This window comes from Myotis brandtii, unplaced genomic scaffold, assembly GCF_000412655.1.
Source record: "Myotis brandtii unplaced genomic scaffold, ASM41265v1 scaffold793, whole genome shotgun sequence".
Taxonomy (NCBI): Eukaryota; Metazoa; Chordata; class Mammalia; order Chiroptera; family Vespertilionidae; genus Myotis; species Myotis brandtii.
In genome coordinates, this window is record NW_005371193.1 from 109,597 (window position 1) to 125,067 (window position 15,471).

At 41.1% G+C, this 15,471-nt stretch overlaps 1 protein-coding gene across 3 annotated transcripts in view; it reads right to left on the bottom strand.

The window, feature by feature from the left end:
• Positions 1–10,469, bottom strand: part of ENTPD5 (ectonucleoside triphosphate diphosphohydrolase 5) — a 35,671-nt gene extending 25,202 nt beyond the window's left edge. Inside the window, exons 1-2 of one of the 3 annotated variants that reach the window (XM_005883552.2) lie at positions 4,228–4,393; positions 2,750–2,822 (exon numbers count right to left, since the gene is read on the bottom strand). Coding sequence is in view for 1 of the 3 variants with exons in the window: in XM_005883551.2 (XP_005883613.1) it covers positions 10,340–10,348 (9 nt within the window). In the remaining 2 variants the exon portion in view is untranslated. Of the gene's footprint in view, positions 1–2,749; positions 2,823–4,227; positions 4,394–10,339 lie in introns of those variants that run through there. The other 2 variants (XM_005883551.2, XM_005883553.2) reach the window with 2 other exon arrangements.
• Positions 10,470–15,471: the final 5,002 nt, after the last annotated feature.

Consider the following 15,471-nt stretch of genomic DNA (forward strand, 5'->3'; position numbering starts at 1 on the left):
CCTCCTGGTTCATAGGGCAACACTCACCCACAGAGCCACACCAGCTGGACGGTTTTCAATTTTTTGTTCTCTCTCTTCTATTTCCAGCACTCCCATTATGCAAAGTTGTCCCAGAGACTCCTTATACTATCTTCATTTTTTTTTTTTTTTGGTTGGGGGTAATTCTCTTTTCTTTTTGCTGTTCTGATTGGGTGTTTTCTGCTTTCCTTACATTCCCAATCTCTGATTTGATTCTCTGTTTCATGTACTCCACTGTTGACTCCCTATAATGTATTCATTTCAGTTAGTATAGTCTTCATTTCTGACTGGTTCTTTTTTATGTTTTCTATCTCCATTTTTATGTTTCCTCCCTCTTTGTTGAAGTTTCCACTAAGTTCATTGAGCATACTTATAACCAGTGTTTTGAACTCTGCATCTAGTCGATTGTTGCCATTTTGTTTAGTTCTTTTTCTGGAGTTTTGTTCTGTTCTTTCCTTTGGAACATGTTTCTTTGTTTCCTCATTTTGGCTGCCTCCCTGTGTTTGTTTCTATTAGGTAGAGCTGCAACATCCCCCGGACGTGGTAGAGTGGCCTTATGTACTAGGTGTTCTATAGGGTCCAGTGGCACAGCCTCCCTATTCACCTGAGCTGGGCACTCTAGGTGCACTGTTGCAGGAAGCCACCACTTTCCCAATACTGTCATAAGAGTGCACCAAGGAACGCGGAAGGCCGATGGACCTTGGACGTTAGCAAGGCTGTGTTGAGATAGTGGTGGCTCGAAGCAAATTCCTGATTTAACAGCCTCAAAGTAAATGTTTGCTGAACCTTACTGATGTTTACTGATGTTTATTGACCTTAGAGACGGTTTGTCTGCTACCTGTTTGCTGTGCTTTACTGAGGTGTGTATCTAAAATTGAATAAAAAGCGGTAAGGCCAGGTTTCAGTGTGCCTCTCCAAGAACAGGTCTCCCCCTGGCCCGCCATGCCTTCTAAATTCATATTTCTTGTCTAGTGTTTTCATTTGTGCGTCAGCCCCTTCTTCAGATCCTGAACCCCCGCCGCAAAAGGTTGCAGCACACTGTACTCTCCTAGCCCAGCCCCAGGTGGGCTGTGTACACCCTCCTGTGTAGTTGAGCCTTGATTGCTGTATGTACAACAATGGGAGGGATTTATCCCCCAGGCCAATCAGCTGCCAGGACTGGCTGTGACCACCAATGACCGTGGAAGATCAGCTATGCAGGGCCCACCCCACAGAGCAAGACTTACTCGGCAGGGCTTGGTGCCTGCTGAGTCCACCTCTGAAGTGTGCCACATGTGGAGGTGGTTGGGTGGTGCTTCAATGTGGTCTGAAGCTGTCCACTGGGTGCACTGACTTTGGGCCTCCCAGGAAGTTCAGGCTAAGGTCAGCTGCTGCCTGTGTTCTGCCTGGGGCCACGCAGCATGAGCTACAAAGTGACCTGCAGATGGCTGCTACTTGTGCTGGGCTTGGAGGTGCCCTGATGAGACCAAGCTGCAAACCAAGGCTGCTGCTACTAGTGCTGGACCTGGGGCCACTTTAGTGAGAGGTATGGGGCACACTGAGGCCAGATGCTGCTTGAGAGATTTTAGGAAAATCTGAAGCACAAGCCGAAACAGACCATTCTTGTGGAAAAGCCACTGGAAACAGTTTGCGGGGGGTCTCAAGGAATCACCAGGGTGGGGCAAACAGTGTGAGCCAGGTTGATGGAAAACTCAGATATGGCTCCCTCCTACTGCCTCTGGGGAGGGAGGCTCAAAAAAAGAACAATGGCCTCTGCCGGCACTTTCATCTGGAAGAAAGCTGTCCCCTAAACTCTCGCCCTAATGTCAGATAATTTAGTTCCCCGTATGTCCCTGGTTCCTTTCAAGCTGCTGCCCCAGCACTGGAGCTCAGAAGGAGTGAGACTGAGTTAGTCCAAGTGTGGACCCTTTATGAGGCAGTACTCCATCTCAGCTATAATCCTTGCTGGTTTTTACAGTCAGAAGTTATGGGGATCTCTCTTCCAGGTACTAGAACACTGGGCTGGGGGAGCTGGGTGTGGGGCTGGGATCCCTCGCTTCTCAGGGGGGACCTCTGCAGCCAAAATACTCCTCCCAATTTTTATCCATTACACATGGATGTGGGACCAGCCTGTTCTGTCTCACCCCTACTACCAGTCTTACTGCGGCTTCTGCTTTAAATCCCTAGTTGTAGGATTTCCATTCAGCTAGATTTCAGTTGCTTCTGAATGATGGTTGTTCTGTAGTTTAGTTGTCATTCTGATGTGCCAAAACAGTTTTTTGGGGGGTTTTCTTATCCACCTTCATCTCTGAAATTCACCTGGTATAAGCCATAGTTACTGGTTAAACAAGATCTAATTCCAAAGTCCCCATTTCCCAGTCCCCTTATCTCTAATAGAATACTTGGTATATTTGGAATACTGAGTGAGGATTTTCAATCATTCTTAAGTTTGTTGATCTCCTATATCAAAATGTACCACTCTCCACAGGGGACACATAAAATAAAAGCAAATTAAAATTAATTGCATTTGGAATTTTAAACTATTTAAAACAGAGTTGTTCTGAGATACTACAAAGGCAGAGTTAGAATTATCAGTCTGAACACTCTTCAAGGCTGAACTTCTATCCTAAAGTTAAGAATGAGAGTTATTGGTTAGGAAAGGAGAATTTTTAGAATCTTACACAAAGGAAACTTCATTCCAGGAAATCAACCACTGAAACCAGGGCAGATGCCTGGCCAGACTCATACTCACATCTTAAATTACTCCCTTTGGCTGATTCTTCTTTTACAGAAAATAAGCTGGTCATGTAGATCAATCTAAATAACTGAAAACAGAAACCACCTTTAGGATTCTCTGAGCATTAACAGATCCTGGCCTTGTCCAGAGCTCAAACCATATTCAATACCCGATCCCTTTTCTCCCCAGGAAGTGTATTTAGGGACTTTCCAGTCACCAGTCTTCCCCCATCTCCATGACTGATGTACAGCAGCTTCTTCAGGGCTCATTCATATTTTCTCTATTATTGTTGTTTCTGAAAAACCTCTCCATCTTCTATTTCCATTAAGCAAGAATTTGTTTTTCAAAAGAGATTTCAAAGGGAAAAAATGCATACTAGGTATCCTTTTTCATGGAGTGAAAACTGCAGAGTCATACCAGGTGTTCAGTGTACTAGTAAAACTAAACATATTAAAGACAGCAAAGGATGAACACATAAAATGCCTCTTTTGCTCTCACCCCCACCTTCTAACACCACTTCTAATCTCATTTTTTAAGATTAGCTACTTTAAGAATGGTAATAGAAAGGTTTACAATTTAGAATACATAGAATAGTGTCCTATTTACATGACACCAGCTTTGCACAGCTTGCTCATTCGCTTTAGTTTTTGCTCAATTGCCATTAGATTCTCAGTGAGACCTTCCTTGTCCACTCTATAAAATGCAACCCACCCAGTCACATACACATCTACCTTCCTTCCCTGTTATATTTCTCCATAGCACTTCTCATCTTCTAATGCACTATATAATTTACTATTTTGGGTGTGTTGTTGTTTTTTTCATACTTTCTGTTCCCCAACTACCTCTTCCCCTTCCCAATGTGAGTTATACACAGACAGGAATATCTGTTTTGTTCACTGATGTGTTCTTGGTGCTGGAACAGAGTGATCACAAAGTAGGTGTTGAATAAATACTCTGAAGGGAAGAACAACGTTCAATAGCTCAGGGACTGGATCTCACCCACTTAAGAAGAACAGAATAGCTGACTTCTTTCCAAAAGGAGATTACCTACCCTTTGGAAGACCAAGATTCCAAATTTCCAAGGAAGGATTGTTTCTCCAAATGTGTCAATTATATTAAAAGTCTTATATGCTACTGAAAATAATGTACACAGTCAGGTTTATTTTGTTTAAACTGGTGAGTACATATCAGTTTATTTAAATCCACTACTTTCAGAATTGGTCTTCTCAATATCTCTTGCTCTCTATCTCCTATTCACTCCCAACAAAGCCCCATCTTCAATTCTTTTCGTTGAGACTTTGGTGCCAGCCAGTGTTTGTCACTATGCTCATCTCCTTCTAAAGTCTTTTCAGTGTATCTTTGTCTCTATAGTAAACACTATTCTTCCCTTGTCTGCCTCTCCAGAGCTTCACTTCTGGGTTCCCTCCCTCCTTGTCACTCAGAGCCTGAGAGACCACAATCCCACAGGACCCACGTCCCATCTGGGTGCTCACCTGCTTGCGTGCCTGCCTGTTCCCTGTGAATTCTTGCTTTCACCGTTGGTTGCCTTTTGCTCTTTGCTCCTATTTCAGCCCTTTTGAGTCAAGCTACCTTCATGAAGCACATTCACCTTTGTGCTAGTTTGCAAGTAACTGTGTGGCATTTTGCTAACTCACTCCCTTCTTTATCCTTCACTCCTCCCTTATCCACCTTTTTTCAGGGTACACAATAGTCTGGTTCATCTACTTTATGATAGTTAAGTGCCAACTAGATTATTGCTTATAGGACAGAAGTTGCTCAGGAACTGAATTCTGTATTCTCTTTACAGAGGAAATTAATTGCCCACTAATAAATGTTTTACAACGTTATTTATTAATATAATAATGTTATTTTTACAATTACAAATACGTAACTATGTAATGTTATTAATTCCTTACTAATTCATGTTTTTACAACACAGTCCAATAATAGAGAAATTAATAGTACTCCTGATAGCTTCCATCCCTGAAATGAGTTTAAAAAGCTGGGCACTGAATTGTCTAATTAATAAGCGTTTACTGAGTATCAAATATATAACAGACACTGTGCTAACTTCTAGATACAAAAGAGGAATCAGATATAGGCCCATTTATTGGGGAGACTTCAGCTTGCTAGAAGAAACAGACAAGTAAACTAATAGCTATAATGTACTGTGGTAAGTTCTCTGAAAGAAAGAGGCACAGTGTGTGTGACAGAAACAGACATAAGAGGCAAGTAACTCATCCTAGAAGGGGAAGGATGGAGGTGGGAAGGGAGTAATAGGTTTCTTAAGGGATGAGAGGCTTGAGTCCTAAAGCAGAGGTAGAAATTAAGTGGTGAAGTGACACAAAAAGAATTCTGAGAGCTTCAAGTATTAAAAGAGTTCAACTGAATGACTGGAATATAAAGGTGCACCAGAATAGAGGGCAGGTGTGAGAAAGGATGGTTCTGAGACACTGAAATGTTTCAAAATGAGTGGACTTGTTTTTCTTACATGTACAATACCATGGTAACACCTGACTGTTAAGTATGTCTATTTCCTCCCTAAGCAAGTATCAATATTGATCGACTTAAATAAAATGACACAGTATTCCCCAACAGTGGAAAATAATAAAATGGGAAAGATGACTAGAAAGGTCCACCCGAAAGTCTGAAAACTGTGAAATGTAAAAGTACCCACTGCCAATTTTTCTGAGCTCCACAGTAAAGTTGGCTTTAATAAAGTTAAAAATTAAACACAAATCAAGTTTAAAATGTAACTGGGATAAAATTTCTAAACTATGGGAATGGATTAGTCAAACCAACCAAGAGCGTAAGTTAGCCAAGCAGAGCCAAGCCAATGTCGTTCTAATAAGGCAAATCTGTGACAGATTTCAGCACAGTGAGCACTGCCTCACTTGGGGATATGACTTGGCACCTCCATACCAAATACCAATGGCCAGAGTCCTGAAACACCTTCCTATCTATCTGAAGGGTGCCTAAGGTGAAGGTACATGATATTGTTTGTATTTCTCAAGCCAAGTAGTGAGCCTGGAACATGTCAGACGTCAGTCAATGTGTCCTGAATGGACTTGTACAATTGGCCTAATGGTATCTGCAGGAGCATTGGGCAGAGAGTACCCCCTTTCTCAGGATCTTATTATGGCAAGTATCATACCCTCAAATCCCCATTACCCTCCACCTCAGCCCATGGATAGGAGTACTATTTCAGGAAGCCTATTTACTCAGATATTAATTCATTCGTTTAGCCACTCCAGAACTTATCAGTTGCCTAATGCTATTCACAAGTAGAGCAGACAAGATGAACCATCTTAGACCTGCCCTTTAAGAGACTAAACAGGAAAAAAATACCTCTATAAAGTTAAAATGTGATTAAGTAGCAGTTACCATGTTCTGAGATTTCAAAGCAAGGAGAGACTACTTCCAGCTGGGATGATCAGAGGCTTTGTGAAAGAGGTGGTATCTGAGAAGGGGAATTAGGACAGGAGAGGAGTGCTTTTGGGGGGAGGAGGGGAGACAATATAAATCAAGACATGGATGGGGGGGAAAAAGGATAGGGGATGGGAGTCCCTGGGGAATAATAAACAGATCAGTTTGACTAACTGTAGAAAATAAAGTTGGAAAGGCAAACTGAGGTCAGATAGTAGAGCACCAAATACTCAGTTAAGAGGGGAGGAGGAGCCTAACCGGTTTGGCTCAGTGGATAGAGCGTCGGCCTGTGGACTCAAGGGTCCCAGGTTCGATTCCTGTCAAGGGCATGTACCTTGGTTGCGGGCACATCCCCAGAAGGGGCGTGCAGGAGGCAGCTGATCGATCTCTCTCATCGATGTTTCTAACTCTCTGTCCCTCTTCCTTCTTCTCTGTAAAAGATCAATAAAATATATTTTTAAAAAAAAAGAGGGGAGGAGGAGAAAGAAAGAGAGACAGAGAGGTCTGTTGCTCCACTCATTTATGCATTGGCTGGTTGATTCTTGTATGTGCCCTGACCAGGGATCAACCCCACAACTTTAGAATATCAGGACGATGCTCTAAACAACTGAGCTATCTGGCGAGGGCTCAGCTAAGGAGTTTAAACTTTACTCTGCAGGTGATGAGAAACCACTGGAGATTTTGAACAAGGGAGTGTCACAAATATGACTCTAACAGTTACATGTAAGAAGGATTGGAGTGGAGAGCCTTGGAAAGCTCCATTTGTCTAATTCAACAAATGTCTGCTGATGCCTACTAAGTACTAGGTGCCAGAAAATTAAAAGTGAACACACAGACCTTTTTTACTCAAGATACTCAAAAGTATGGCAGAGGTGACAGATATATACACACACACACACACACACACCTTTTTAAGTTAATCAGAAAAATGCTAAAAGGAGCCTAAAGCACAGGATTTATTCTACCCAGCTGATTAGGAAAGGCATCATAAGATGACATTTGAACTGGTCATGAAAAATGAAGAGCAGGCCCGCCGGGCATGGCTCAGTGGTTGAGCATTGATCTATGAATCAGGAGGTCATGGTTTGATTCCCAGTCAGGGCATATGCCCAGGTTGCAGGCTCAGTTCCTAGTAGGGGGAGTGCAGGAGGCAGACGATCAATGACTCTCATCATTGATGTTTCTCTCTCTTTCTCCCTCTCCCTTCCTCTCTGAAATCAATAGATAATATTAAAAAAAAAAAGGAAAAAGAAAAATGAATAGCAGTAACTACATAAATAATAGAGACGTGGACAAAAACCAGAGGGACTTATAAAAAGGTGAAAACAGATAGTAGGGAAATTATGGATAATTTGATTTCATTTTTTAAATTTTCTCAAGAATTTCTGTCATGTGAATTTGGGACACAAAAAAATGAAGTAGACTATAATGGAGGAGGGTATGGAAAAGGAGGTTTAGCATTTAATGCAGACGAAAGACTGTGGCCAAAGGAACACAATCTGAGATAATAGCAGCTAATATGTATTGTGACGTTAATACTTGCCAAGCACTATGTTAAGTATTTTACATGGATTACCTCATTTAATCTCACAATATTACCGTGAGGCAGATTCTATTATTAACATCCCCAGTCAATAAATGAGAAAAGTGAGGCTTAAGAAATTAATTTAAGACTACACAGTGGTGCCCTAACCGGTTTGGCTCAGTGGATAGAGCGTTGACCTGCGGACTCAAGGGTCCCAGGTTCGATTCCAGTCAAGGGCATGTACCTTGGTTGTGGGCACATCCCCAGTGGGGGGTGTTCAGGAGGCAGCTGATCAATGTTTCTCTCTCATCAATGTTTCTTTTTTTTTTTTTCTCAATGATGTTTCTAACTCTCTATTCCTTTTCCTTCCCCTCTGTAAAAAATAAAAATAAAAAAATCAATAAAATATATTTTTAAAATTATATTAAAGAAAAAAAAGACTATACAGTGGTAAGTGAAAAGAGCCATAAATCAAACCCAGATTGTTTAACTCCAGAGCCCATAGTTTTAACCACTAGGTCACCCAGGAAGGGTCATGCAGCATGGTTCTAGTGAAAGATGGATATGGCGGTGAGGAGAATATAGAGCAGAGATGAACCTGTAACATTTGACTGACATCTGAATGTGGAAGTTTTACAATAGTTTGATCTCTTTCCTTTACACGACCAAGAGCTTCTGTTGTTTCCTGCTGGTTCTACCTTCATTACATTTCCAGAACCTGAATTTCTTACCACTTCCATTGCTACTACCTTGGCCCAAGCCACCATCTCTCATGTAGTTTACCCTAATATTGTCCTAACAGATCTCTGCTTTTACCCTCACTCTTTTAGAGTCTATTTTTAACAAGCAACTGAAATCATCCTTTTAAAATGTTAGAACATGTTTCTTTCCTCTCCAAAACTGAGCAATTGCTTCCCATTTCCCTCCAAGAAGCAAGGTCCCAACAATAGCCTTCATGGATCCACCTGCTCCACCTTCCTCACCATTTCCTCTCTGAACTCATCTACTAAGTTTTCACCTTACTCTCCCCACACTGACCTCTGTGCTTATATGTCACACATGCTCCTGCATCAAGGCCTTTGTCTGGAACAATCTTGTCCATACATCCACTTGATATATGATATATTCTTATAGCTCCTTGAAATCACTGTGCAAATGCATGCCACTTATTGAGGCCTATCTTTAATACTGTAACTCCCCCCCTCCCCATTTCATGTGTCATCTCCTCCACCTGTTTTCTCAATCCCCTCTACTCTGATTTACTTTTTCGACTTTACATACCACATACCACATTCCAGATAGCTTATTTATTGTTTACTGTCTGTGTGCCTCTGACAAGAATATAAGCTTACTGAGAGGAGGAATCTTTTTTGTTTACTGATATAGCCCAAACCTAGAAGAGAGTCCAAAGGTGCTCAATAAAAATTGACAAGAGACCCTAGCTGGTTTGGCTCAGTGGATAGAGCATCAGCCTGCGGACTGAAGGGTCCTGGGTTCGATTCCAGTCAAGGGCACATGCCTGGGTTTCGGGCTTGATCCCCAGTAGGGGGAGTGCAGGAGGCAGCCAATCAATGATTCTCATCATTGGTGTTTCTCTCTCCCTCTCCCTTCCTCTCTAAAATTAATAAAAGTATATTTTTTTAAAAATAAAAATAAATAAAAAAGGGAGAAACAATGCTTTCATAGTTAGATTTCTAAGAGAATGTAATTGATTAATACAGCAAGTTTCAACCTTTTTCATCTCATGACACACATAAATTACTAAAATTCTGTGGCACACCAAAAATACTTTTTGCCCATCTGATCAAAAAAAAGTTTAATTTTGATTCATTCACACTGGATGGCTATTATGTTGGCTGCTGTCATTTTTTTATTTGACAATCTAAGGGAAAAGAGGTCAGTGCCCCTGACTAAATAGTTAGGTGTTTTATGTTTTAAAAATTCTTACAGCACACCGGTTGAAAATTGCTGAATTAATGAATACCTAAATCCAGTCATATTGTTTTAAAAGAAACTATAATTTTATTTTTCTGAATCTATTAGTTGTATAGCTAAATTGAATTTCTTTTTTTTTAAATATATTTTATTGATTTTTTTACAGAGAGGAAGGAAGAAGGATAGAGAGTTAGAAACATCGATGAGAGAGAAACATCGATCAGCTGCCTTCTGCACACCCCCCACCGGGGATGTGCCCGCAACCAAGGTACATGCCCTTGACTGGAATCGAATCTGGGACCCTTGAGTCCGCAGGCCGATGCTCTATCCACTGAGCCAAACCGGTTAGGGCTAAATTGAATTTCTTTAACTAAAGACTTTCAAATCATTAAACTTGTGATAAACTAACTTTCAAAAAAAATCTAAAGGACACTAAACATTGTTTACATTGTCCAAATCCTTTTCTATTTATTAAACCAATGAATATTTGAAGATGTTGTACATTAATTATCTATTGCTACACAAGAAATAACCCTAAAACTTAGTGCTTAAAACAATAAACATTTATTATCTCACAATTCCTGTAGTTCAGAAATTTGGGAGTGGCTTAATTGGACAATTCTGGTTTAGGGTCTCTGGTTTAGGACCTGATACTGTAGTCAAGATGTATAGGCTGGGGCTGCAATCATCTGAAGGCTTCACTGAGGCTGAGGACCCACCTCCAACATGGCTCCCTTAATGGTTGGCAAGCTGATGGCTGGATGTTGAATGGAAGCCTCAGCTGTTTCTCATGCAGACTCTCCATAGGGCCTTGAATATCTTCACAACATGGTGGCTGGCTTCCTCCAGAGTGGGCAATTCAAGAGAGAGCAAGGCAGAAGGAGCAATGTTTTTTAAGACTTGGCCTTGTTTATACACTATCACTCCCCCCCATATTCCATTGGCCATACAGATAAACCTGATGAAATATGTGAGGGGACTACAGAAGGGCATGAATTAAGGAGGTGAGGATCATTGGGGGCCATCTTAGAGGCTGCGCTACAGTAAGTTATATACAGTATTTGCGTGATATTTTGTGTGCAGCTTTTTTTGCAGTTTATATATATTTCTATTAACACAGCTTACATACTTCTTATTTTAGGAAGTATATATTATTGCAAAGATATTAACTCTTACTAGTAAAAATTAAAAACAATATGGACTTTTAACGTCTCTGAAAATATCATGTCCCACCACTTGAAGCTTTTCATTTTTTCTGTTACAGTCCCAAAATCTTAATGAAAATAATTAATATCAGAGAAACTGCAATTCACGCAATGTTCTCTTTGTTCTTATGAGAGAAAATAAATTTAAATACTTTAAATAAAAGTCAGATATATTTAGAAAAGTGTAGGAATAAATGAGTCATCAGATTTAAGATTATAGACACCAGTTAATAACTGAATAATAAACCTAACAGTGAAATTAAATACTAAATCAAGGAAGATATAGAGTGAAAATATTTATATTAACAGAATAGCAACTTCTTTCATGCTACAAAAAGAAAAAAACATTTCCAATCATACAACAGTAGCATTAATACTTAAGTACTGAAGAGATATTTGGTAGAAAGAGACAAGACCAACAACTAGAACAGATTTGAAAACCACTGAAAATTTTATAACAAATATTTTTCAAATATCAACTAAATAAAAGGTTTATTAAAAATCAACTTTTAGCCTTAGCCGGGTAAATCAGTTGATTAGAATGTCATTCCAATATGCCAAAGCTGCAGGTTTGATCCCCAGACAGAGAGAGCACATACAAGAAGCAATCAATGGCCCTAGCCAGCTTGACTCAGTGGATAGGGCTTCGGCCTGCAGACTGAAGGGTCCCAGGTTCGGTTCCGGCCAAGGGCACATGCCTGGGTTGCGGGCTCGATCCCCAGTGTGGGGCATGCAGGAGGCAGCCAATCAATGATTCTCTCTCATCACTGATGTTTCTATCTCTCTCTCTCCTTCTCCCTTCCTCTCTAAAATCAATAAAGAAATTTTTTTTAAAAAAAGCAACCAATGAATGCATAAATAAGTCGAATAACAAAATCAGTATCTCTCTAAAATTAACAAGCATTTTTTAAAAAAATAAACTTTTATTAGATCATTGCCAAGGAGCTATGCTGAGACCTGGAAACTACAAGAGCAGCAACTGAACAGAAAGAACTTCCCAACATGAATTGTCTCATGCTGGAGAGGAGAGGAGGATTCTTACCCCAAGGGCTCAGCCAAAATCTAATTCACAGATTAGAAGGCTGGTTATATCTTTTAGGTCTCTCCACCCCTAAGATCAAATACTCTAACTCCCAATAAAGGAATTAGGATTGATGCATTGGTAGTTACCAATAAATATAAAATTCTTTCCTATAAACAGATCATTTATTTCTATACTTCATCACATTTTAATCAAAATATCATTAGACAGCCCTGGCCAGTTTTGCTCAGTGGATAGAGCGTCGGCCTGTGGATGTAAGGGTCCTGGGTTTGATTCTGGTCAAGGGCACATGCCTGGGTTGCAGGCTTGATCCCCAGTGGGGGAGCGGGGAGGCAGTCGGTCAGAGATTCTCTCTCATAATTGGTGTTTCTATCTCTCCCTGCCTCTCTGAAATCAATAGAAATCCTATATAATAAAACCCTAATATGCAAATTGACAGAACATTGGAACGACCAGTCGCTATGATGCACACTGACCACCAGGGGGCAGATGCTCAATGCAGGAGCTGCCCCCTGGTGGTCAGTGTGTTCCCACAGGGGTAGCGCTGCTCAGCCAGAAGCCAGGCTCATGGCTGGCAAGCGCAGCGGTGGTGGCGGAAGCCTCTCCCGCCTCCGCTGCAGGCAGGCAGTAAGGAGCGAGGGGTCCCAAACTGCGAGAGCCCCGGACTGCGAGAGGAATGTCTGACTGCTGGCTTAGGCCCGATCCCTGGGGGGAGCAGGCCTAAGCCAGCAGGCAGACATCTCCCAAGGGGTCCTGAACTGCAAGAGGGCACAGGCCTGGCTGAGGGACCACTCCCGGTGCATGATTTTCGTGCACTGGGCCTTTAGTATATTTATATTAAAAAAATTATTACACAAGTGTCAAAAAGGCCCATTCTGTACAATGAAACCATTTGAGTGTTATACAAAATGAGATCAGGTAGTGCATGACTTCATTCTTCATTGGGGTTTGACCAGGGGTGGGCAAACTTTTTGACTCGAGGGCCACAATGGGTTCTTAAACTGGACCGGAGGGCCGGAACAAAAGCATGGATGGAGTGTTTGTGTGAACTAATATAAATTCAAAGTAAACATCATTACATAAAAGGGTACGGTCTTTTTTTTTTTAGTTTTATTCATTTCAAATGGGCCGGATCCGGCCCGCGGGCCGTAGTTTGCCCACGGCTGGGTTTGACTATAATATTCATTGCATGGGGAAAGCTGTTGCTATCAAGGCCTCTCATTTGTCACAAGTCACAAGCCTTTCATTAAAAGTGAAAAGTCCTTTAGATTAAGAAAACACTATCAACTGGGAGGAGGTTAATAGTGCCCAATGAGGAAATATAATGAAAACCTAAGGTCATAAACTATCCCTACCTCCAAACCCATATCGATTGTGGGAGGCACTTATTGCAAAAGACTAATTGCAAGGATCAATGCTATTTGTCACAGTTTACACTGGAGTTTGAGGGAAGAGATGTGAAAACATATTTTCCCTTTCTTGTTATCAACTGAAAAATAGCTACTGCTTCAAACATATTAAATTGAAAATGAAAAAATATGAGAGACTGAAATATTACAATGATATCTCATGCATAAAGCAAGGAATAGGAGTTCCATGGAAGTACATTTTCTCAAATGTGTTTTTAAGATGCTTCCCCTCTAAATACTGTAACATTTTTATTTTAACAGTGTTTGGTAAAAATGTTTCTGAAGTGACATATTTTATTTATGGTGTAAGTTTGTAATTATGATAATCAGTTATGTTTTCCTATAAACTTGGGGTGCCTGCAAGAGCCACAGGTCTATAGGACTGTTCACCCTTATGCCACTAAATGGTCCCATTACTATGTGTGTTTTTTTTATTGTTTTTGTTTTTTTAAATATATTTTATTGATTTTTTTTACAGAGAGAAGGGAGAGAGATAGAGTTAGAAACATCGGTGAGAGAGAAACATTGATCAGCTGCCTCCTGCACACCCCCTACTGGGGATGTACCCACAACCAGTACATGCCCTTGACTGGAATCAAACCTGGGACCCTTTAGTCCCTAGGCCAATGCTCTATCCACTGAGCCAAACCGGTTAGGGCCCATTACTATGTTTTTTGAGCTAGTTTTCTTTGACATCATGCTATCTACTATTACTGATTAGTGTTGTTATGTGCCTGACTCCTTCAATAAGCTGCCATCATCTAATTTTTAAAAATCTTTTATGGGATGTGAGAGAACCATATTTATAAGACTTTTATGTTAGTTTATGCAAATAAGAACCTCTCCAACAGAATAAGGGTTGTGGACTTTGACAGCTCTTTTAGTGGCTCATAGATCCCTTTTTATTATTATGAACTCTCAGGTTGGAATAAGAAAGCATAATTTGCAATAATCTGACCTATGAAGTGGGGTATTACTTTATACAGGTGACTTACAAATTTTTCCTTTCCCTTCCCTTTGTTTCCTTCAATTAATGTGTTACTTTTTCAACCTACTGAAAATAGACATGGACACTCACAAGAGCAAAGTAGTCTCTTATCTCTCATCAGTATGCCTATTTTTGATGCAATTATCTCTTTCTACATTTGTTTTGAATCTTTGACTCAGGCTTTGGAAACCAGATCACCAAGCTTATCTCCTGACTTGTAGCCTAGTACTCCTGGGCTCCTTCTCCTCTTGCACCACTTTCTTCTTGTTTAAACTTCAACTGCAGTCACTCCTACAAGTCACTGGTTTATAAAATCAGCAACAGCAAAAGAAGGAAAGTCAGACTCCAAAAGCTAGTGTACATTTCTGTGCAAATGTATGGAAGGGAAGTGACTAAGGAGCTAATCCATAAAGTATACAAAGTCTACTTATGCACTTTCTGCCTATGAAGAACTCAAATACCAGTTGTGTTTTCCAAGTATAATCAAGAACAGCCACGTACTATTACATGTATGAGTATACGGTTAAAAGGGACCAAGTCAATCCCAGTCCTAAGTACATATCCACAAGAACTGAAAACAGAGATTTACAGATATTTCTATGCCATTGTTCACTGTAGCATTATTCACAACAGCCAGACGTGAAAACAAACCAAGTATTCATCATAAACAAAATGAGTGTAAACAAAATAATATACACGTAGGTATGATGGAATATTATCTATATTATATAAAACCCTAATTTTCAAATTGACCGAACGGTGGAACAACTGAACAACCAAACAACTGGTCACTATGACCTGTGCTAACCACCAGGGGACGCACGCGGAACATGGCGGGCATTGGTGGTGGGCATTGGCAGCAGGTGGCAGAGTGCAGAACATGGCGGGCGTCGGCCGCGGCAGGATGGTGGAGCAGATGAGCAGGGGCGCCAGACCAAGGTGGGGCATAGGTCGCTGTCATCGGGGTGAGCCTCTGGTGGTTACTGAAAATTCTTTGCTCCAGTGCGCCGCAGTCCCACCCAGTGCTTGCACCTGCTACCGGTGCCGGCCCCACTCACACGCGTTGTCAGCACCGGCCCCACTCACACCTGCTGCCAGCGTCGAAGCCACCGCTCGCACCCGCTGCCAGCGCCAGCCCCACTCAGCACCATCAGCAGGTGCGAATGGTGGCTGCCGGCCCCAATCACCCCTCAGGGCTTCTCCACCT